Consider the following 25,415-nt stretch of genomic DNA (forward strand, 5'->3'; position numbering starts at 1 on the left):
GCAACAGAAGCGGCAAACCCAAATCCTTGTATCTTAGGTGTTAAACATTCCACTTCCAAGTAAGCTAAAAAATATGAAAAGATATGAGTCATGCAAGAGGCTTGGGTTTTTTTCCTGATGACTACTTGAGGCAACTGTAAGTGTTAAAATCTTGATTTTTAGATCTAGTTAGTCTTCTAGAACTAGTGTTGGCCTAGTGTGGGGCTCCGAGGAGAGCTTGGCTGTCTGGCTGGTGTACCGGCCACCTAGCGCACCAGCAGCCACCCTGTCAGGCCTGCTGGAGGCGGTGGCCGGCTGGGCCTTGGAGTTCCCTAACCTATTGGTATTGGGGGACTTCAACATCCATGCCGATGCCACTCCCTCCTCACAGGCTCTGGACCTGGTGTCTTCCATGGCGACACTAGGGCTCTCCCAGTTTTGTTTCGGGCCCCACACATCAAGCAGGCCACACGCTGATTTGATCTTTGGCGTCGGTATAGATGTGATCATGTCTCCTCCGACGAAGGTGCCATGGTCTGATCACTACGCTCTGAAAGCCAGGATTGACTTTCCACCCCCACCCTGCTTAGGTGGCGAGCCAATTTGGGCTCGCCCGCAGAGGCTGATGGACCCCGAGAGATTCCGCCAAGCCTTGCGGGACCTTGCTCCCCTGGCGACTCATTGACTGAGCTTGTTGAGGGCTGGAATGCCCAGCTCCAGGCAGCCATCGATGAGATCGCACCTAAGCGCCCTCTGCGACCCCGCAGAAACCGGGCTCCCTGGTTTACCGAGGAGCTTCGGAAAATGAAGCGGGACCTCAGACGGCTAGAGCGAGTATGGCGGGGTGCCCGTGACGGAGCCTCAAGAACATCTTATAGGGCTTTTATGAAAACCTACGAGATGGCGGTGAAGGCTGCTAAGAAGTCATACTTCTCGGCCTCCATTGCATCCGCTAGCTCTCGCCCAGCGCAATTATTTAGCATAATCAGGTCTTTAACGTCCCTTGAGGGACAGCCAAATTTAAATAACAAATTGACACACGGCTGTGAGGCATTTGCGAGCTTTTTGCGGAGAAGGTCTTGTCGCTCCGCCATGACCTCCCTGCCAATTTGGATACAATAAAGGAACTGGAGGCCCCTCGACTGTCCTCGGGTCCAGTATTGGACCACTTCGACCAGATATCCCCAGCCGATGTGGACAGACTCCTCCGAGCTGGAAAGCCCACCACTTGTTCTCTCGACCCGTGCCCGTCTTGGCTGATTAGAGCGTGTCCAGACGAGGTGCGGGCCCCCTGGGGAATATCATCAATTTGTCCCTTGGCACGGGGACATTCCCAGGGGAACTGAAGGAGGCAGTGGTGCGCCCGCTCTTAAAGAAAACATCATTAGATCCTTTAGATCTATCCAATTACCGCCCGGTTTCGAATCTTCCGTTCCTGGGTAAGGTGATTGAGAGAGCGGTTGCTGAACAGCTTGGTGGGTTTCTGGATGAAACATTGGCTCTGGATCCATTCCAGTCCGGCTTCCGCGCTGGTCATGGGGACCGAGACGGCTCTGGTCGCCCTAACAGATGACCTTCGTAGACAGCTGGATCGAGGCGGGTCAGGGCTGCTGATTCTTTTAGATCTATCAGCAGCTTTCGACATGGTCGATCACGAACTTTTGGACCACCGCCTTACCGACGTGGGGATCCAGGGCACAGTCCTTCAATGGCTGCGCTCGTTTCTCTCTGGTCGGGGACAGAGGGTGGCGCTTGGGGGGGAATTGTCATCGCGCCACTCCTTGGTGTGTGGAGTACCTCAGGGCGCGATACTCTCCCCGATGCTTTTCAACATCTTTATGCGCCCCCTCGCCCAGCTTGTTCGGAGTTTTGGGCTGGGTTGTCATCAGTATGCCAATGACACCCAACTCTATCTGTTGATGGATGGCCATCCTGACTCGGCCCCAGACACACTGACCAGATGTTTGGAAGCTGTGGCTGGATGGTTACGTGGGAGCCGGTTGAAGCTAAATCCTTCGAAGACAGAGGTCCTGTGGCTGGGACGGGGCGATATGGGATTGGGGGGGCAACTCCCATCTCTTGCGGGGGCGCAATTAGTGCCAGCACCGTCCGTTAAGAGTTTGGGTGTAATCTTCGACACCTCCCTTTCCATGGAGGCGCAGATTGCAGCTATAACAAAGGCGGCATTTTTCCATCTCCGCCAAGCTAAGCAGTTGGCTCCTTACCTCTCTCGCCCTGACCTAGCCACTGTGATCCACGCGACGGTCACCTCCAGACTGGATTATTGTAACTCGCTCTACGTGGGGCTGCCCTTGAGACTGACCCAGAAACTCCAGCGGGTGCAGAATGCTGCAGCGAGACTCCTTACGAGGTCTTCGCTGCGAGATCACATTCACCCGGTGCTATACCAGCTGCACTGGCTCCCGGTGGAGTACAGGATCAGGTTTAAGGTGCTGGTTTTAACCTTTAAAGCCCTATATGGCCTAGGACCCTCGTACCTACGGGACCGCCTCTCCTGGTATGCCCCACAGAGAAACCTACGGTCTTCAAATAAAAACATCTTGAAGGTCCCAGGCCACAGAGAAGTTAGGCTGGCCTCAACTAGAGCCAGGGCCTTTTCGGCTGTGGCTCCGATCTGGTGGAACACTCTGTCACAAGAGACCAGGGCCCTGCGGGACTTGACATCCTTCCGCAGGGCCTGCAAGACAGAGCTGTTCCACCAGGCCTTTGGCCAGGGCACAGCCTGACTCCCTCCCTCGGCAATCTTCGCAGAGCTCTGGCCCAATGGTTGCTAGTGGCTTGAATTAATTAATTTTTATAATGAATGATTTTAGAATGTTGTTTATGTTGTACCTTTGTACTGTTTTATTGTTGTTAGCCGCCCTGAGCCCGGCTTCGGCTGGGGAGGGCGGGATATAAATAAAATTTATTATTATTATTATTATTAGAACTGGGCTGCTCACGATTCACCCAGTCTAGAACCAGCACCAGACCAATGTGGATTGCTTGCATTTGGCTTGTTGAGTTGTATATGGCCAAAAGGGGGCAAATAAATATTGGTGATGTATACATACATAAATCAGAATATTTTGCAGACCTAGAGAAAGAGTGACCATCTTTTGTCTTCACAGCCAAGTAGAAAAAGGAAGGAGCTAGAGAAAATATTGAGTCTAGTCCTCAATTACACAGAACCCCATTTCTGCCATACATGGAAGTATGGGTAGGATAAAAAAAGTCTCTCTTCCAATCATCTCTCTAAACAACTACAATTTTTACCTCTCATACCATAATTGGTCTAATCTAGCTAATGACATAGGCACACAGAGTTAAGCTTCCACACACAGGAACTGCAAACATGAGATTTCTGACGAAGTTCAGCAGCCAGGTAGGATTCCAAGCTACTACTAAGTTTACTGGTCCAATCAAAATATTATACACTTGGCCAACTGCTAGAATCATAGAATCAGGGATTTGTTTTCAGCTGGAAATTGCCAGAACTTAGTTCCGGCACCTCTCTGGTGGGCACCATTGCCATGAAAATAGAACAAGGGTGGAGTTCGTGGTGAGTTCTGTCACCTCTTTTTCTAGAAAAATAGCACTGTATGGAATCATAGGATGGTATGTGGCTATTTGTTTATATCCGTGACTCCCGCTAATTGATTTGCGAACCTCAATTAGCAATTTATGGCCGCCCGGCACACTTCTGCTGCGGCTTTCCGTCACGACTCAGCAGAGCTTCGCACAGCGGTGTAGAACTGTCACGTAGCTTGTCTCAGCTCTCAGACAAACACACAGAGTCCAGGTTTGTCTATTTACAGCTTTTATTCCAACATTTCTTAGGAATTTCCAGGACTATTTGCAGCCATGACAAAACTGCATCCTTTCCCCACAAAATACCGAGTGGGACTGACAAACTCCTCCCAAGCTCCTCCCAAGCTTCCAAAACTGACGTCAGAATGGTGTGGCATCCTGGGAAGAACTTAACCTGTTAAGTTCCAAACCCAACACCCCCCTTTGCCGCACATTCTGACAAGACCTTTTTGAGTTCAACACCTTACCCTTTGCCTTGTGCTCCTTCCCAGCATCTTTCCCAGGCACCTGTTGAACCCTTTCAACACTCCCAGAATCACACTGTGCGAATCTCGCCCACGCACATGTTGCCTGGTATCTTTCAGGTGGAATGCCCTTTGTTGTGCGACTAGACCTTCTGGGCATAAACTCAGATGTTACCTCTGACTCACTGCCACCAGGAAATGTGTCCTCAGCATCACGGGATTCCCCCTCTGACTTAAAACGTTTTCGAATCCTCTCCATTACACTCACAGGGGAACTGGGCTCGCTTTTGGCCTCCTTTTTTACAACTTGTGGAGAAACTACCGATACCTCCTCCTGTTCCTGACTTTGGTCAGTTACCTGATCGTCATCATCAGACTCAGCTTCTTCTTCCTCCCCCTCATAATCTTCCTGTTCTGAGAGACACTCTGAAAGAACATCATGCTTGACAGCAGCTTGTGTCTTTTTATCCTGCTCATAGAACTCAGCGTGTTTACTGATCAGCAACTTACTCTGATCACCTGATGGAAATGCAAATCTCCATGCACTTGCTGTTGGCTCATACCCACAGAAGATCATTTTTCGGAACTTGGATCCATCTGGCCCCTGCAAAGCAGCAGGTACCGGCACAGACGCACGTGACCCGAACATACGCAAAAAATGAATCTGTGGTTTCCTGCCATGCAACAACCCAAACGGTGTGTCCCCTACCATGGAATTGTAGGTGCGATTCCAGGTGAAGCTTACATACTTGATTGCCTCCAGCCAAAACCTTGGAGGTAACCCAGAGTCTTCCAGCAACACCTGTGCAGTTTTAACCAGAGCCTGACACTTGAGCTCTGACACTCCCCTCTCATTGGGTGAAGTCACTGTGTGACGTATCCCTTTCTTGTGAAAGTACTTCTGCAAAGCAGAACCTGTAAACTCAGCTCCTCTGTCACTTGTGACAGCTTGCACTTTGGTGGAAAACCTTTGTTCCACCCCCTCAATCCACCCTTTGATCAGCTGTGCTGCATCATCCTTGGATTTGAGACCATGTATCCAGGAATTCTGAGTAAAATCCTCCTGCATCGAGAGCAGAAACCTTGACCCTCCCAGACTTGGTTCCTTCACAGGACCCCACAAATCTATGTGAACCAGTTCAAAAGGCCTAGTGGTTATCCTCTCAACCTTTGGATAACTGCAACCTTTTACCTTTGCCAGTTTGCAAGTTTCACAACTTACAGCATGTCCACATTCTGAGATCTTACAACCATTGGAAACTTCTGGCAGCACCTGTAGTTCTTCAAGAGAACTATGAGCTGTACGTGTATGCCAAGCATGTACGCATGAATCATGATTGGGAATTGTAGCACGCAGTGCTTGTGCTTTCTCAACCTTCCCACCACCCTCCAGAGACGTTTTAAGAATGAAGAGATCATTCTGCCCCTTTTTAACCTTGGCAAGCATCCTCCCTCCTTTGGAGATTGTGCACACATCACCCTGAAAACAAACCGTAAATCCCTTTTTCAGTAAATAAGGCACAGATAAAAGACAGTGTTGCATCCCAGGAACAGTACAACACTCCAACGTTTCCTGTAAAACACAAAAATGCAAATTTACAGCATTAGTCATTTGTCTTTTCTGTCCATTTGCAAACAGTACAGTTTTCCCGGCAGGAATTGCCGTGCAGTTCCACCTCTCGACAGCAGGTGCCTCTGGAATCAAATTGCGATTAGCTGCAGAGTCAATAACAAAACTTAGCTTTTGGCTTGTCCCACGGCTGTCTTCAGCCAACGCCAGACTAGCCGTGATTTGATAAGTCTCCTGACGTTGTTTTCCTCGTCCTTCTCTTGCGTTCCCACGCTGACCTCCCCTTCCAGACTGGTTTCCATGGAAACCTGACTGATTCCCATAGAAGGTGTCCTTGAAGCCTTCCTGTGCAGCTGCTCTCTGTGGGCAGTCTCTTTTGAAATGACTGTGAGATCCACACACGTAGCACCGACGAGTGGCAAACGCCTGAACAAAGCTCTCATCTGGCCTTGCCCCCCACTTTTTCCCGGTGGGGCTGCCTGCGCCAGACTTGCTCTCCCTGAGACGTCTCTCCTGTTCGTCAGCCAAGCGTCCTGTGACGTAAGCCAGAGTCAGATCCTGCGGACTCATAGACTCCAAAGTTAGACATAAATTGTCATAACTTTTGTCCAGAGAGCTTAGCAAAATATAAACCTTCAATTCATCTGTAAAGTTCACCTGCAACAGCCGCAGTTCATTAAACACAGAGAGCATCTCTGTAACATGCTGTCTTATGTCCCCACCTGGACGCAGCTTCATCTCAAACAACCGCCTGGTGGTGTGGATTTTTGCACCAGCCGTGGTCCTGTGGTGCACTCTTTCAAGAGCAGCATAAGCTTCATGCGCAGTTTCCAACCCCTCCACATGGGGCAACTGTGAACCCTCCAAACTGAGCACTATAGCTCCCAGGGCTTTCTGATTTTTCCTCCGTGAAGCATGCGCATCTGCAATTACTGCTGCTGCAGCTCCGGCGGCTGGTTGAGGCAGTGGAGGCCCTAAGACCGCCTCCCAAAGACCCTTAGCTACCAGCCAGGCCTTTAGCTTTCTGCTCCATTCCGCCCAATTCTGGCCGTTTAACTTTTCGAAAGGCACGGAGAATGACTCATGGCCGTCCGCCATCTTCTCCCGTTCTTCCAAATCGCCCCAAGCTGTACTCACAAAAGCTCCTCTGGCGTGGAGAAACGATTCCTTGCTGCTCTCAGCTCACAGCTTTCAGCATTCAGCAACAGCGTCTTTCAGCTTGCTTGCTTGCTTGCTTCCGTGCTCCTCTGCTAGACACCGCAGATTTCTCAGCTCCCGGCAGCTCTTCCGTGACAGTTTTACGATAGGTGATTTAGGTTACCCATAACCTGTGGCTATTTGTTTATATCCGTGACTCCCGCTAATTGATTTGCGAACCTCAATTAGCAATTTATGGCCGCCCGGCACACTTCTGCTGCGGCTTTCCGTCACGACTCAGCAGAGCTTCGCACAGCGGTGTAGAACTGTCACGTAGCTTGTCTCAGCTCTCAGACAAACACACAGAGTCCAGGTTTGTCTATTTACAGCTTTTATTCCAACATTTCTTAGGAATTTCCAGGACTATTTGCAGCCATGACAAAACTGCATCCTTTCCCCACAAAATACCGAGTGGGACTGACAAACTCCTCCCAAGCTCCTCCCAAGCTTCCAAAACTGACGTCAGAATGGTGTGGCATCCTGGGAAGAACTTAACCTGTTAAGTTCCAAACCCAACATGGTAGAGTTGAAAGGGAGTCTGAGGGTCATCTAGTCCAGCCCCCTGCAATGCAGGAATCCTTTGCCCAACATGGGGCTCAAACCCATGACCCTGAGATTAAGAGTCTCATGCTCTAGTGACTGAGCTATCCCAGGACCATGTGCAGCCAGAAATTGTTGCAGTTGAGCATACATTTCTGTCAATGTGCACGCATGTGCTGGCACAATGCATGCCTTTGTGCATGCCTGGGCACTGACAGCAACCTCAGCTCAGCTCGAATCTTTTCTGACCCTCTGATCCTAGCAACTGACTAACAGGATACTGTAAGGTTGTGATGGCTACTACACTGTTGGGAGAGATAGAGTTGTGAAGGCCAGGCAGTCTAAAAGCAAACATGTACCTTCAATTCAAGCTCAATCCCTTCACCAGAGCATCACTGAAGGTGGCTGGCAGCGATCTCTGAGTGCTTTCTCCAAAATGACATCCATACAGTTTGCTCTCCTATTCATAGCACAGATAAAGGTAAAAGGTAAGGCAAAGGATCCCTGGACAGTTATGTTCAATCAAAGGCGACTATGGGGTTGTGGCGCTCATCTCACTTTCAGGCTGAGGGAGCCGGTGTTTGTCCACAGACAGCTTTCCGGGTCATGTGGCCAGCATGACTAAACCACTTCTGGTGTGACAGAAACCAGAGCACACAGAAACACTGTTTACCTTCCCACTGCAGCAGTACCTATTTATCTACTTGCACTGGTGTGCTTTCAAACTGCTAAGTTGGCAGGAGCTGGGACAGAGCAACAGGAGCTAGGGAACCCACAGTAGATCATGAGCTCCCGTCCCTCAGAAATCTCACCCCAGTCCTTAAATCTCACTGACTCAGGTCTACTTTCAAGCAGTGCAACATCTGGGGACACTGCCATAGGGAGATTGAGTGCCCCTGTCCCCTGTTCCCCTACCCTTCAGACCTGACAAAAAAATTATCAGTGCTATCCTCTGGTTTTCTGACCATTGCTGCATGCATGCGACCCTGACTGGTGCATGCACGTTCAACATGTTCAGTACAACAGGAGTGCAGCATGTGTTCAAGAGAATTTTCATACGGGGGATGAAACACCTTCTGGGGCTTAGCCAAGCCTAGTTTGAAACTAGGAGTGTAGGAAATCCAGTTAAAGAAAACATAATCGATATTCTTCTCTGTTTCCTTCTCTAATTTAACACTGATGCTCATTTTGAAAACTGTCCAATAATGTCTCATTTTGCTAATATCTGCAATAACTGTGACTTCATTAGAAGGCATTAGACTTCGCACTGAACACGGATTGACTTATGCGGAGGGCCATTATCAAGATTCATAGGGCAGAAAAGGAAAGCTTGACTACAATGGAAATGAAGTCAATAGCAGTTTCAAGTGCTCATATATCATGCTATTCACTGCCTAATTGCTATGTGGAAATAGATAATTCAGAGCATGGTCCATCATGTGTTTTCTGGAGGATTTGCCAGCATATAGAATATAAAGTTATTTTCAATGGTTTAGCACTATTTATTCTTTAATAAGAATAACAGACCTTCCTACAATTCCACTGGGTAACAGGTATGAAACATAACATGGGACTGAGATGGTACAAAAAGCTTGGGGAAGAACAAGTATGCAGAAAACCTGCATCTGTTATGACATGTAAGGAAAGTAATTGGTAGTTTAAATAACTCACCATGATAAAACAACCACAGCAATTTAAATGCATATACAGGGTAAGTCCTTTAAAAGAGGTCCCATGGATACAGAGTACACATGTTCCATTGGGACCTCTTTTAAAAGACTCACCCTGTATTTTCACATTGGAAGATAATGAAGTGCAACCTAAGACGTGCAAAATAAACCGATTGCAGAGGAATGGAAAAGATCAGATAAAAATGCAAATTAATGTCGGAACAGATTGAGGCGTGTCCGTACGTCATTCTTATAAAGCGACTGAAAGTCAAATGGCAGAAAACCTATTCTTTGAAAGTGGGTGTGCCCCAGTCATGTATAAATTCAGAGAGAGAAAGAAAGAGAGAGAGGGAGAGAGGGAGGGAGGGGGGGAGGGAGGTTGAAGAGCAAAATGGGATGTAGATGAAGGGAGCTGCACTCTCCCATTCCAGTTCTATACCTCTCTTCCCCTGGCCCGCACAGTTTGGACCCCAAAAGTGAAAGCAGGACTTTCAGGGAGGGGAAAACAATACCTGGGAGACAATCTGTGAGGAGATAAACTGCAGAAGTGAGGAAGGAAGGTTCTGCTCTTCAGCGTCAGAGCCTGCGCTGCCCAAGGCGGGTGCGCTTCCGAGAGGGGCGGGGCACGGAGGGGCCCCCCCAGGCACGGGATAGCCACTCGGGTGCATGGAGTGGCACACGTGCTGGGGGTGGAGTGAGTAGCCGATGGCGGACATTCGGTGCGCCTTCTGCACGGGACTCCCAAGCCTCCCCCAGACTGTCAAAATGCAGGGGAAAGGGGGGAATGCCACTGGCAAAGCAGCGCAGCTCCCCCTTCCCCCAACAGCTCGGGGTAGGCTTGGGAGTCGCGGGCGGGTGGGGTGCCAAATGTCACCCCCCTCAGTGAAAACACCTGGGGAGGTCTGCCCCCACCTCACCTCCTTCCTCCACCCCTGCTGCTCTTCTCACTTGTATTCCCCCTTTCTCTCCACAACTTCCGCTTTTATATGGCCTTTTTTATATGGCCCCAGTCCTGTATATGTGAAGGAGCGTCTCCACTCCCATTGTTCAGCCTGGACACTGAGATCCAGTGCCGAGGGCATTCTGGTTGTTCCCTCCCCTGCGAGAAGTGAGGTTACAGGGAACCAGACAGAGGGCCTTCTTGGTAGTGGCGCCTGCCCTGTGGAACACCCACGAGATGTCAAGGAAATAAACAGCTATCTTATTTTTAAAAGACATCCGAAGGCAGCCCCGTTTGGGGATGTTTTTAATATTTAATGCTGTATTGTTTTTAACACTCGATTGGGAGCCGCCCAGAGTGGCTGGGGAAACTCAGCCAGATGAGTGGGGTATAAATAAATTATTATTATTATTATTATTATTATTATTATTATTAACATGATTGGGGCCGGCAGGTACTTAAACTAACAAGAGTCTGCTGCCATCCCTTGTAGTTTGAGCTAGCCAGGTTGTGCTATCTCCCCAAGGTCCAGTTAGGAGGATTCCAGGTAAAAAAGGCACTCTCAATATCCTCCTTCACACACCAGGTACTTGACATTACAAAATGCGTCCTTTTCCCAATATGAAGATAGAAGTTATGTGTGAAATAATCCTTAGTTTGAGGGTAAATATTCTGCAGATAATGCCATGCTCTACTTGGCTCTCTCTCTCTCTCTCTCCCCCCCCCCCAATCCCACCACTAATAGCAGCTTCAAATAATAGACTAACTCCTCCCAACAAAACTGCCCTGATTGAATTAACAGAGTTATAAGTTAAAAACAAAAATCAAGAAAGTCATATGGATTTAATCTAGCTTGGCTGTCAAGGGTAAAAGTAGAAACATAGTCTCAGTGTGGAGGGGCCAGAGTTAAGGAAACAGGCTAGTTCATCTGGACTGAAAACCTTTGTCATTTGGGACTGTGCTCCACTGTGACTTCATGTTTTTCCCTTGCCTAGCATTGTACTGCTTTCTGTCTCCACTAAGAACTGCTAGACCCAGATCTTATCTCATGCAATTGTACTCCCCATGATCTGTCACAAACTGGCCCTCGGCTCTCAAGCATCACCCCTGCAACAGTCTCGGCCAACCGGCAATCCTGCCCAGTGGCTTAAAATTGGTTCACTCATCATCACAATCCTCATAACCAAATGCAGTTCATTAAAAGATGAGAAACAGGCCTGCCAACACACAGGCAGACATGGTGGAATCTACACACACACACACACACACAAAAAAAAAAAAACCCGCTGTGAAAATGCTTACCCCCCCCCCAAAAAAAGTTTTGAAAAATACATCGGATTTGGCATAGCTCACCATTGCCATCTAGAGTCGCATTTGCACTTTACAACACATTTTAAATGTTTCATTTGCAGAGTCCCATAGAGGCCAATATGCCCATTCCTGATGTGTACAACTCCTATTATCCCTGACCATGGGGCTGAAGGGAGTTGTAGTCCGAAGGGCACCATGTTGGGAGAAGCTTTTGACTCTCCTAGAACCTCCCTGTGCCTTCTTAGACACAGTGAGAGCGAATATCTATTTTGATTATATATTTTGTGGTTTTATATTTTGATTTTGTTCTGTGAACCGCCCTGAGACCTCCGGGTATTGGGCAGTATATTAAATAAATAAATAAATAAGCTTCACAGCAAACCAAAGCAATGTTAAGTATACCTGTTCTTTTATATCTGATAAGCTTCCTTGCATATATGAAACTAAACAGTGAGTTTGATGGCTTTAGGTATTCCTTTAGGATTTCAAACCAACCCAGTAAACTTACCATTCAAAAGACGGTAATGAATGTCATTAGGCTTCCCTCGGTCCCCATCAATAGCAACGACTGTTATTACCTCAGAACCCTGGAGAGAGAGAGAGGAGGGAAAGAAAACAGGGAGCACAGGGAGGTAAAACTGCTGTAAAATATAACTCCAAGCCAACCTAATGCATCAGCTCTCTCCCATGTAGACAGGCAACACAATATAAACTGAGCACTCTATTTGCAAACAACCTTGCCAAACACAAGCTCAACGGCATGGTATGGTGAATGATTAAAGAGAGAGGAAGTAAAGGTCCTGTTCTGTATTTGTAGTTCTGCTCAGAGAATAACTTTTCTATATTTTTTTAATGGCGTATTTTAACAGAGAACACGGCAAGACCAAGTTCAAGCAGCTGGAAACAAATCAAGGAGCTTCGATATCTCTGGTGGAAGAAGTAAGGACCAGCAACTTTTTGCTCAGTGATAGGAGGGGTTGACCACATCTCAGAGTTGCCTTGGACTCTAATGAGCGAGACACATCCTTCTGCAATTATTTGGAAAGCTTTTTTTGGGGGGGGGGGCAATTGCAGAGCTTTGAAAAGCGCTTTAGGAAGAAATCCTCTTCAATAGCTAAGAAAGCAATATGCTAAAAAAAGAGAAAAGAACGTTCAACCTGAAAATCCACTCCCTTTGCAAGTTTAATGGGCAACACCTGCATGTGTAAATAATAGTAAACCTGGAAAGAGCATTTTACTATATGGAGTTTCTGACATACTAAGCAGGGAAAGAGGTGAGTTTTTCCATCATTATAATATGATAATATTTTTGGTTATGGGGCTCACAGTGGAGGTGATTAATGCTTAATTATCCCTGATTTTCTCTGTGAGCTCCATAAAAAAAACACACAACTCGGCGTATTTAATAATTATAGGCATTTCCAGATCATTGGTTAATAGCAGCACAAGGTAAATTATTATGTTTCACAGCTTTATAGCACCTCTTATTGCCAAAGATTATGAAGTGCATGAAAAACACCTCCAATATTCCTCAAAATCATTCTCTCCTGCCCTCTAACTGGGCAGGCTACAACAATATGGGCAGTGAAATATGGTACCAGTGTCTACAGAAATCACTGCAGATTGTGGAGGCGGAAGCCTCCGTAAACATGGTTTGAACAGCAAGTTGCAGCACCACAGAGCTAAACTATGAGCTCGCTTCAGCTCTGGAGAATTTTATATCCACTTGCACAAGCTAAACCAGGATTAACCAAACCTTATAAGCTCCTGGATTTCTGCCGGGGTTGAAAATGCAAGTGGATGTACTATGTAAGTTCAGTTTGAACATTAAGCAGGCTTGGCCTTACCATTTGGCAAAGTCAAATAGCTGGGGACAACGTGTGCATATAATCTTGCTACAACCCTTCGTTATATCTGAGCATCATAAATTAATTCTGTAAGAACATGGCTTGTCTAAGCAATACTTCTGCTAAGCCATTTATGATTCGTGTTTTCCCCCAGTCTGCTTCTACTCTCTCTTTGTTCATCTCCTTTCCGCCTACTGTCTTTCCAAAAACACTTGGAAAACTTGACACAGTTTCAATATGATCTGATTTTAATTGATTAATTTCGAGCATCAGGCGTAATCCAAAGGTGTACATACAATCCACTGCGCGTGAAGTGGGGTGAAAGGATATTTCAGCCTTCTCTTGAAGCAGGAGCTGCCCATACTCCTGTCAGACATCAGAGGACCCAACCCCCACAGCAGGTTGCCAGGAATGGACAAGACAAGGAAAAGTCCTCACCATCTGCTTTTTATTCAATATTCACAGAGAGAGGCTTAGAATTCAGCCTCTTGGAATAATGCTGTTGCCCCAAGTGAGTTTCCACCCCCTCCAGCTCTCCCACTTCCTCATGCATCCTCACCACGGGTGCTGAAAAGTGTCCTTTGCCTTTGTGCTCTTTGCTCTCCTACTTTCAATGCTTGCCGGGTTCTGGGAGAGGGGGGTTCTGGAATGCTTTCTAAAGACACTGTGTCTGTCAGCTGTCTCTGGTGCTTCTTCTTCCTCCTCTCCCATTATTTCCCAGCTTTCCCCCTCATCTGCCTCTGAGCTGTGACCTCCCTCAAACCCCTGTTGTAATTCTGAACTGTCTTCTTCTCCTCTCAAAAGGTCAGGCTGGGGAGGCAGTCTCCACCATTCCTCCTCTGCCCAGTTTCTGACAACTCCCCTGAAAAGTGACCCCTGAAGGTCCGGGGACCTTGGACATTTTGTGGGGAGCAAAGGGCCACTCACTGTCAGAAAGGAAATCGGCAATCACCTTGCACATGTGCACTTTGTATCCTCCCCCCTCCACTTATTTGTTGCAGAAGCTACATCATTTTGGCAGGGTGCACAAGAAATGTTGCTTGTGGTACTCACGGCCAGAGTGTCCTCATAGACATATCCATAGTAGGGAGTGCCAACAAACATCGGAGGGGTGTCCTGAACATCTTCCACATTGATTGTGACAGTGGTTGTGGCTGAGAACACCTTGTTGTTGCCACGGAGCTTGCCGCCGCCATCCTAGGATGTAAAATAGTTCCAAGATCTTAGGATCCCTTTGCATTTCACACACAAAAAAAATGCGCTCCACACATTTGGAGTGAGAGATAAGGCTGAGAAGTACGGCTCTGATGAGGAATGGTGGGAGCCTCCCCCTCCCCTTGGATCCTGAAGCTACCCAGGAGCAGGAGGACAGTATAGATTTGGAACAATGGTTTGCAGAAGGGCATAGTTCTGAAGACAAAAGTTGGGATGAATTGGGGGTTGAGCAGCAAAGTGAAGTAGAACAGGAAGAGTTAGAGCTAACACTCTCTCTTACTGGAGACTGTCCAGCCTATCAGTTCAAGGACACAAAGAGCAGATAAGGTCGCTGCACAAAAGGCACAATGGTTGCAAGATCAGTTTGCAAGGTGCGGAAATGTACGAGGGGGGGAAGTGGGTGGAAACCTTAATTGGAAACACCATCATTCCGAGAATGGCTGTGTTGTTCTTTTGCTGTGATCATTAAAGACTCTTTAATGGTAAGCAACTCTTTTCACTTTGGCCTGCTTATCTATGGCAAAAGGGTCCCCGAAGCCTGACAATTGCTCTGCTCCTGGTAGAATAGACTAACTGGACTTGTTAAAAATTATGCATACACCAGAACTGATGGAAATAGGAAATATCTGATCTGGCACAGATAGATGGGGCTCATTCCCTGAACCATAGGAAGCTTTCCCCTCATTTTCATCTTTTCTTCTGTTAACTACTTCTGAGGAGGCCTGACCTTAAGTGGCCAAGATTCTACATCCCCAGGATTCTAAGGAGAGAGGCTTTCCCCCGGGGGCCACTCCCAAGGTGACAACGGTTACTGTCGCTGGACCAAGGATTTATTGCAGTGCTCCTCATGGATGCAAGCCTTTCGCTGTGTCAGCACAATATCAGTGGTATCAAATTACCAGCCAGTATCCCCCCCCCAATTCATCTGAATTTATCCTCTCTGCAGAATATACGATAAGCAAAGAACAAACACTTGTTGCCAACAACCCATTTGCAATATCTCAATGACTCATTTGGAATATGAACCCAGCAGTATACAAAATGCTTCCACGCATTTCTCAATTTTGCTTTATTTTTAATTGCTCTTGTTTGTTCCTCAGCTGAGGTAAATCCATCACATATGCTTTGTTTGCTTTTCTTTGAAAGGTTTGCAGATTTGAGCTTCAACTGGTCAAAGGGTAGCTAAGTCGGAAAATTCCACTCTCCTATAGGGTACCAGAGGCTGAATTTACCCAGAATCCTTAAATACAGGCCTTGACATGATGGTAAAACCCCACTGATCTTGGCAACATTATTTCTGAAGGAAAAATCAGAGGACTGGAGTCCCTTAGAGACTCCCTTGTGATGGTATAATCAAAGTGCGAACAGCCTCTATGGACTATGAGAGAATTGACTCCTGCTGGAGCTGCAGGCACAACATAGGCAATTAAGGAGTCAATTTGACATATGTAGCCAGGAGGAGCCTTTCAACACCCAGTGATCGTCATGGCTGAGCAGGGCTTTGAACTTCAGAGATCATCTACACAAACAACCAGATTATGCCCCGAAACCTTTAGCTCATATAGTCACTATGTCCATTCCACCCTTTCTTGGGCCAGGGGAATTGGCCTGTACACTGGAATGTACAAAGCATCTGTACAAAGGAGCCACAGATCTGCACAAATCTGTTTTCAGTTAATTATTACTCTCTTCTCCCCACACACCCCAATTTCATTTCCTCCTCCTCCTCCACACCACACAGATTGATGTCTAAAAGCTTGTAAATGGTATTCAGAAATATAATGAGATAACAGTCCATCTTGGATTGTCCAAGTTCAGAATGAAGGTGGAGGAACCTTTTGACTGAATGTTCTCTCTCATGTATAAAACTTCCTGAACCCAGAAAAGTAGGATGTCAGGGAACAGGAGTCTAACTCAGCCTTCACACTGAGATGTGCAGGGTAGGTTTATTGTTCACAAATATTTTTTAAAGTAAACAGGAGTGTATGGTGAGGAAGGTTGCTGTTGTAGATATGGCCTCCCAGCAGTGGTAACATTGCCACATAAAATCATAGAATTGTAGAGTTGGAAGGGACCACGAGGATCATCTTGTCCGACCCTCTGCAATGCATGAATCTTTCGCTCAACATGGGGCTCGAATCCACAACCCTGAGATTAAAGAGTCTTGTACTCTACTGACTGAGCTATCCCAGAACAGCAAGGATAGGTAGCAAGTTTGGGCCATATAGGCAAGACCAGCAGACTGGCTTCACTGATGCACTTGAACCGTCCCAACTATGCTGCTGAATAATAATAATAATAATAATAATAATAATAATAATAATAATAATAATTTTATTTATATCCTGCCCACCCAGGCCAAAGCCGGCCATCCCAGTACACAGCAAAAACACTACTGCCAGGAGGCCAGATCCACAGTAGTGCTCCTCCTCACCCGCTCTTATTGGACTTGAAGTTAAAAATGGGCAACCACAACAATGGATCACACCTGACTACACAACAGGATTGCAATGCAACAAAGAGACCTGCTGGTTACAACGCTTAATATTTCCAGCTTATGTGGGATAACTGAAACATATATAATGGTACTATATATGGGCTTGTGATACCATAAATACACATTTAGTATGACATAACTTTTCAGAGATGGAAAAAAGGCAAGGTCCCTATGAGAAAAGAATGGCAAAGCAAGCTGATGGAGTATGCCAAAAAGCAAAACTTGACTGGAAAACTCAGAAACCAAGAGGACAAAAACTTTATAAAAGAACAGGAAAAAATTGTAAGTTATTTAGGAGACCACTGTAAGCAGATGGAAACATTGGCAGGATTTTTATTTCACTTGTAGTGTAACAATTACAATGGACAAAATGGGTTGATATAAAAATTAGAGTATGGAAGAATATGGAGTTGTAAATGTTCAAAATGGGACCCCGTGGAGGGGGTGGGGGGAAGTCCCGAGATTCGGAGGAATCTCTCTATATGGATATATATCTGGGTTTTGTATTTGTAAAACTAAATAAAAGTGATTTCAAAAATAAAAGAAAATAATACGACATAGGTTTTCATGGTCTATATTAGCATTAGGCTAAGTTTCAGGAATATGGTTGGTGTGTGCATTTAGAAGTGCAGTCAGAGAAAAATAAGATACAGAAAAGTACAGACAGCAATAATTATATATACGGCAGTGGTAATTTTTTTAAAAAATGTCGACGGTATAGACCAGGGGTAGGCAAACAAGGCCCAGGGGCCGGATGTGGCCCAATCACCTTCTCAGTTTGGCCCATGGACGGTCTGGGAATCAGCTTGTATTTACATGAATAGAATGTGTCGTTTTATTTAAAATGTGTCTCTGAGTTATTTGTGGGGCATAGGAATTTGTTCATCCCCCCCCCAATATATATATATATATATATATATATATATAGAGAGAGAGAGAGAGAGAGAGAGAGAGAGACTGGCCCACCATATGGTCTGAGGAACGGTGGACCGGCCCATGCCTGAAAAAGGTCGCTGACCCCTGGTATAGACACCCTGGCATTGGCAAGCGAATTAACACATATTTTGGTTCTATCCACATGTGATAACACCAAGGCTCTTGGTGTATTTTAATTCAGCACTTTTCTATTGCAGTCTCCCTTCAAATGACAAAGTGGACCTGTCTGGGCTAAATGGGCCATTGGCCTGGCTCTGTAATAAGGGAGGTCCATACATTCTCAAGATGAGAAATTGTCCACCCCTGCCCAATCGTCACCATCTCTTTCAAAATGTGCACAGATATCTTGCACCCACAGACTCTGCAGGATACCACTCACTCTGTTATGGTAAAGCTGGATATGTTTGGCTGCCATAAACCATTTCTCCAGAACTTTGCACAGCAAGAATACGGAAAGATACTCGGGCCATGTCCTTCACTGTAAACCCCAGGAGAAATCATAGCAAGACTTCTCGAGGATTGCTTTGATAGACTGGCAGAAGTACTGTAGATCCAGTGTTGAGAAAATATTAGATGTCACAAGCTATTTCGGGCCTGTTAGATCTCACACCATTTCTATCACCTGCAAGGGTCCTTTTCCTTGCCCTTGTACAGTTTTCCCCACAGCTGGAAAAGTATGATCAGGAGAATATATAAATACCTTTGCCACCACAGTAACAAAATAAGTTCTGGATTTTTCATAGTCAAGAGTGATCCCGGTTTTGATGCGAAGGACACCACTGTGGCGATCTATAGTAAACTTATTTGTATGGATGTTCTAGAAGAAAAGAAAAGAAATGTAAGATTGTGTGTGTCTTTAATGCATTGGTTGATATCCTCCTGCTGTCAGAAACCAACTTTGTATTATTTGCTCTGAAAGAACAAGACCTACGGCAACATAGGGAACAAGCGGCTGCCTGTGAAAAGAATGAGCGCTCTGCACAATGTGAATTTCCTTGAGACAAATGAAGTTTTAATCTTCGGTAGGTCAACTGACTGAAGCGAACTGGAGCAAGCACAGAATCCATCCCCTCTGACAGTAGCATGGCCAATTACCCACTGCCGAGAAAGGAGATTTGCATTACCAAAGAAGACACCAATTGGCATGCGGTGAATTTTATGTAGAGGCACAAATTCAGAAATAATTGATATAGTTTAAATAGAAGTGCATGCTTCCCACCATACTGGGGAAGGCACCAGGTGACTCAGGTCACTTGTTCAGTCTGCTGACCCACAGCTGCCAATTGCTCCTGAAAGCTCTCCCTTTCTATGACCTGACAGCCCTCAAAATAGAGGACCGTTCTCTTTAAAGCAGGGCATAAGGCCACCCTAATTGTCAGGGGTCTTTTTCTGAGTGAGGAGACTCTACTCACTTTATGCTCTGCAACCGCCAGTGGCGTAGCGTGGGGGGTGCAGGGGGGGCCCCGGCCGCACCGGGCGCAACATCTGGGGGTTAGGGTGCGCAAATCCACGGGTTAGGGGGCGCAAATCCACAGGTTAGGGGGCGCAAATTACTTGCCTTGCCCCGGGTGCTGACAACCCACGCTACGCCATTGGCAACTGCCAAGGCTTCTGTGCTCACCCCATTGTGAGCACCCATTTATTTGCATTGTCCAAAGAAGGGGGAAGTACAACAGGGAGATATGTTGATGTAAGGTAAAAGGTAAAGGACCCCTGGACACTTAAGTCCAGTCAAAGGTGACTATGGGGTTGCAGCGCTCATCTCGCTTTCAGGCCAAGGGAGCCGGTGTTCATCCACAGACAGTTTTCCAGGTCATGTGGCCAGCAGGACTAAACTGCTTCTGGCACAACGGAACACTAATGGAAACCAGAGCCCACAGAAACGCCGTTTACCTTCCTGCCGCAACATTATACCAACCTATAACATACTTCCTTTTGAAATCATTGTCATCTCTACAAGTGCCAATCTAGAAACACAGAGGAGGGGCTGGTGATACGACCTGACAAAAGGATTCGAGAGGCAGAGGGCACATAGTATAGGGCCAGCTCTTAGTATTTATGAATGTTGTGACAGGCTCAGCAATATTCTCAGACTTCCCGTAATTCTTATTCATGAACTCAAACAATTTATTGTAAAGGACAATTGAGTTGTATCCAGGATAGCACTATGTGAATGTTCTCTCCACACAAAAATTTCTGCTTGCGCAGCAAAATGTTCGCTCCCTCTCCTCCCCTGTGCATCCTAAATCTGTTCCAAGGGTTCTTCCAACCCTCTGGAGCAAATGTGGGGAGTGGGAGGAGTGGGAGTAAAGTCCTGGTACATAAACAGGAAAAAAAATTGCACAGATGGGACACAGTAGCTCAGGCACTCCCAAACTCGGCCCTCCAGCTGTTTTGGGACTACAGCTCCCATCATCCCTAGCTAACAGGACCAGTAGTCAGGGATGATGGGAATTGTAGTTCCAAAACAGCTGGGGGGCCAAGTTTGGGGATTCCTGAATTAGCTGCATACAGCCCTGTAGTCTGCCATCTTAACAGTAACAGCATCATCAAAACACAGGGTGGGTGTTTTTTTTTTCTTCCTTTCCTGCCTCTGGGCACATCCCACAATTTTTAGCAGTATAACAATTCTTATACAGTTACATGTGCTTTACCAGAATATGTATAGAGTTTCATTTCAGGTAAAAGGACAGCTAGAAACACTCCTTCTGACAGCTTAGCAGTAAGGAGATTTTGTTGGGTTACTTGTGAAAGCAATTATACCCCACTTTTCGGCGCTCAGAGTGTTTTGCGGTAAAAAAATAAAATGAAATACAATACAGCCGAGAGCTTTTAAATGGAACCAAAACATAAACAGCATGGTGGAAACAAACAAAAAAATCAATCAAAGTTTAAAACCATGTGAAAGAAAAGGGGCTTCAGAACTTTGCTTAAAAGTTCAAAAGGGAGGCTCACCACCATAGGACTGTGTGCTTTCTGAGGAGGTGCAAATCTGCGAGAAGACCGTAATATTTGCCCCTTAATCATCTGGAACACTAGGACAGGGGTTGCTCAAAAAAGGAAAAAGAAAAATGCTAAGGTCTCTTTTCAGTAAAGAAGAATGATTGCCTTTCTGTCTCCCTTGGCTGTGCACAATGCTCAGCTTATGGTTTCTCTCCTTTCAGTATTTTTCTCCTGTTAAGAAGATTAGATTTAATCCTACTTAAATATTTGTGCTTTCAGAAGCAGCTACTTGATTAGTGAGCTCTCCAGTGTCTGAGGAAAGACCAAAATGAATAGGTTTACATGGATTCTTTTACCTCTAGTTGGGTGGGAATCAAAATTACTCAGCTGTGAGATTTTTATATTGCAAGCTCTATTAGTTCAGGTAGACAGTGTCTTTTTTTGCACTGAAGTTTTGTCTTTGAAAGGGGAAAAAAATCCATGAGAAGAACTGGAACTGTTTCCACTGAGATATTGCTCCCTCTTAGATGGGTCATTCGCTGATACACAATTGCAGCCAAATAAATTAGGACTTGTGTATATAGTAGCTCGCTGGCAACTGATACACTTGTGGCAAAGTATCATTAAAAGGTAAAGGGACCCCTGACAGTTAAGTCCAGTCGCGAATGACTCTGAGGTTGTGGCGCGCATACTGCACTCAAAAAACCCATAGTTGTGAACAGTACCAAAAAAGAAAAGAAAAGAAAAAGTAGGGAGAAAGAAACACAAGTAAAAAGTCATATTTCAAATGGAGAAATCTCTAAGAATTGCTCTCTCCCTTTCCAGGATATGTCTGTCTTCTGCAATGTGTATGGCTTTTTGCACTGTAGGGAGGGGAAATGAGAAGGTCACAAAACCATACTTTTGCCTGCAGCTCAATACACAAAACAACCTTTCCTAACTCATCGTCTCAAGTAACCCTGGGAGGTAGATAAGTGATGCTTTCAGTTTATGAAAGCCTAGTGCTTGCCAATCAGAAGGTCGGCGGTTCGGATCCCCGTGATGGGGTGAGCTCCTGTTGCTCGGTCCCTGCTCCTGCCAATCTAGCAGTTCGAAGTGCAAGTAGATAAATAGGTACTGCTCTGGCGGGAAGGTAAACGGTGTTTCCATGCGCTGCTCTGGTTCGCCAGAAGTGTCTTAGTTATGCTGGCCACATGACCCTGAAGCTGTACGCCGGCTCCCTCGGCCAATAAAGCGAGATGAGCGCCGCAATCCCAGAGTCGGCCACGACTGGACCTCATGGTCAGGGGTCCCTTTACTTTTACCTTTTACCCATCTAACCTCTGAGTCACACAAGTCCGTTTACCCACTCTTAGGGGTGTGGCAGCTTTGTGGAACAGCCAGCGCCTCTCCTCCCACCAACGATGCAAGGCTGGGCATCAGGGTCTGATCCTTGCTGGACCGCGAGCTTCAAATCCTGCTCTGTGTCAGCCTGCCAAACTGGCCAATGGCAGGCTGGTGTAGAGGGCTGGGCTCTCTGGGGGCAGGCTGGAGGGAACAATCAGGCTTCCCTCAGGTCCACGCCTGGGGGATTTAAAACAGCCCACACCAGCCCCCAATGCCCAGCTCTTCTTCATCAGATCAAACCAACTCCAGTAATTTTGCATTTACTCATTGAATTGACCTTGCTATGGCTGTGGTAGTTGCCGCATTTATGGGGCTGGGTAGGAATTAGCTTATCAGGCAAATTGGCTGTGACCTGGTGGTTTTGCCTACCTCGTAGCAATTGTCACAACTTTTAGAGGTTTAGGCATTGAGTAACTTTAGCCTGGGTTGGAAGGGGGGGTTGTACCCTGGCCTTCCCATCCAGAAATAGAGTAACCTATTAAAGGGATCTGTGATGGAGTTACTTCTGTCCATTTAGCCAGACAAGGGGCTTGGGCCTCAGGAGTCCTAGAGGTGGTGATCCCTGAGGGGATCCCCCTATTTGATGTAAGTCATAGGAACCCCCGCTGCCGGCGTTGACCCTGATGTCATTTCTGGTAGGCAGCCTGTAAATAAATGCTTACCCAATGCCTATGCCAAACCACTTCATCTGAAGTCAATAAAGTTGTGGCCTGATTTGATCCCATTCAACTGTGTGGTCTCCTTTATTGGTAGCTCACCTGGGCGGAGGGGGCACAGCCTGGCCCTGCAAGTATCATTTCAGAATATTTTTATCTCATGCTGTACCAAGCTGAGCTCATAGATGGGGAACCTGTGACCCTCTAGAAGTTGTTGGACTGCACCTCCCATCATCCTTGATTGGAGGATGGCGGCTGAGGTTGATGGGAGTTGCAGTCCAACAATATCTGGAATGGCAAAGGTCCTCATTCCTGCATCATATCATTATGGAAGTTCTAATGTTCTTAGCATTAACTTTATAGTCAGAAGGTACTCAAACAAACAGACACCATGAGATGGATTTTATCATATTTTTCGCTCCATAAGATGCACCTGCCCATAAGACGCACCTAGTTTTTAGAGGGGGAAAGCAAGAAAAAAAATATTCTGCGCAGAGCATGTAAGCAGCTCTTGCTTTTCTTGCTTTAAACCCTTCCGTCACTCCTCCCCACTTCACTGAGAAGCCAGCAGAGCAAACTGCACAGCTCTCACTGAAGCCAGCAGAGCAAGAGCAAGAGCGATAGCTGCACAGCGCCTCTTGTTCTGCTGGTTTCCCAGCAAAGCGGGAGGAACGACGAAAGGGAGCCCTTACAAGGGAGCGCTGAGCAGAGCCTGGCAGTGGCTCTTGCTGGCTTTTCTGGGAGGTGTGGGAAGGGACAGAGGGCAGCCTGTCAGTCCCTTCTCCCTCCTCGCGGAAAAGCCCCCAAGAGCCGCACACACGCTAGGCGCGGCTCTTTAAAGGGAGCGCTGAGCAGAGCCTCCCACCTGCTTTTGCTCCATAAGATGCACACACATTTTCCCTTACTTTTTAAGAGGGGAAAAGTGTGTCTTATGGAGTGAAAAATACGGTAAGTGGCTCCCAGTGCTTCCAGTCCACTCTTTGTCTTATTCCTGGGGTGCCTAGACACCCAAGTCAATATTTACCTGCAGAAAGTAGGTTATGCTCCCCCCTGAACCGGTGTCTCTGTCTATGGCTTCAATTTTCAAGATGCTGCTTCCTGAAGGGGTGTTCTGTGAATCCAAACAGAGAACATAATCAGAGATGGACATGATTATAAGAAATTAGGGGGTATTAGTAAAATATAAATATACTGCTATGATGGGAAGGTAATGTGTTAGGAAAGCAAAAAGAGAGAGTGAGAACAATGAAATATTGCATTGAGAAGAAGGGGAAAGAGAATCAAGTTCATTCCTTCCCCATCCATCCCAAAATCACAGCAGCAACAAGGAGAGACACAGAACAATGAAGAATATGTCCATGTCAGCTGTTTTTACTCTTCACTGAGCACTGAAGTGTACAGTCTAAAGCTTGGGGAAAGTCTCCGGAAAGGCAGGGTAAAAACTGACATAACATTTGACAGATGAAACCTCTATAGAGCGGTGGGAATAGTTTTAGATACGCTCTCAAAATGATCAATACAAACTTACTTTTTTGAGCTCTTATAAAATGATTTGGGCAGTTTCCAGGGGAAGCTGATTGTGGGCAGCTGTAACTGATTGGCTAGTGCCCAGGAAATCACCAAATGCTGCCTCCCAGTCCCCAAGGCAGTTTGTAGTAGCTGTTATTACTTTTTTACCTGACTTTAAAAATGAAATAAAATAATAACGGCACCTTTTCTTTCAAAACAAAGGATAACGACATATTATCATCAAACTGCAAAGCTCATCAGAAACCTTCATTTGAATTGCATATGTCAACACTGCTTGACTCTCACCACAAAAGCAGCCAGTGCACAACTTACAGCCATGCTCATCATGGAGTAGCTGAACCCAATTTCCACTCTATTCACATTGGCTAAAAAGACCGAGTTAAGTTTCACCAACCTCCAGGACTTGGGCTATGTATGGTGTGTTGGTAAATTCTGGGCTCTCATCATTAGCATCCGTTACAAGGATCCTGACTTTCTCAGCCACCTAAAGTTGAACATGATGCAATTTTAGACAGGAAAGTGGATTTATACCAAGGAGTGATCATATGCATACTTGGCTGCATCTTAGCCCTAATGACAACCATTTTAAGAACTACTAGGATCAAAAAAAGAGTTCCGCAAGGGTGGCAGCTTTGATCCCCATATGGGACAGTTGCATATTCCTGCATTGCAGGGGGTTGGACTAGTCCAGTGGACCCCAACTTTTTTTGGCCATGCCCCACCTAAGCATCTCTAAAATCCTGATCCTGCCCCCCGCTGTGACATATAATTCTTATTATTCAAAATATGAACTCCTTTTCACGTGGAGGAAACCTAAAAGACCATTAACTTGGTCTAAACAAGCTTCCAAAGAACATGGCATCCATGAAAGAGAAAAATAAAAGAACAAAAGGACAGTTGAAGTACAGTGGCACCTCAGGTTACATGCGCTTCAGGTTACATGCACTTCAGGTTACAGACTCCGCTAACCCAGAAATAGTACCTCGGGTTAAGAACTTTGCTTCAGGATGAGAACAGAAATCGTGCTCTGGCGGCAGGGTGGCAGCAGGAGGCCCCATTAGCTAAAGTGGTGCTTCAGGTTAAGAACAGTTTCAGGTTAAGAATGGACCTCCGGAACGAATTACGTACTTAACCCGAGGTACC

General features: G+C 46.2%; 1 protein-coding gene across 2 annotated transcripts in view; it reads right to left on the reverse strand.

Moving 5' to 3' along the window:
• CDHR1 (cadherin related family member 1) overlaps positions 1-25,415 on the reverse strand; it is a 62,226-nt gene that overhangs the window by 30,125 nt on the left and 6,686 nt on the right. For both annotated transcript variants that reach the window (XM_082222350.1, XM_082222351.1), the window contains exons 5-9: positions 24,667-24,756; positions 23,767-23,853; positions 18,458-18,574; positions 14,163-14,306; positions 11,771-11,849 (exon numbers count right to left, since the gene is read on the reverse strand). In XM_082222350.1, the coding sequence (XP_082078476.1) occupies positions 11,771-11,849; positions 14,163-14,306; positions 18,458-18,574; positions 23,767-23,853; positions 24,667-24,756 (517 nt within the window). The remainder of the gene's footprint in view (positions 1-11,770; positions 11,850-14,162; positions 14,307-18,457; positions 18,575-23,766; positions 23,854-24,666; positions 24,757-25,415) is intronic.

This window comes from Podarcis vaucheri (genome assembly GCF_965113315.1).
Source record: "Podarcis vaucheri genome assembly, chromosome: 5".
NCBI lineage: Eukaryota > Metazoa > Chordata > Lepidosauria > Squamata > Lacertidae > Podarcis > Podarcis vaucheri.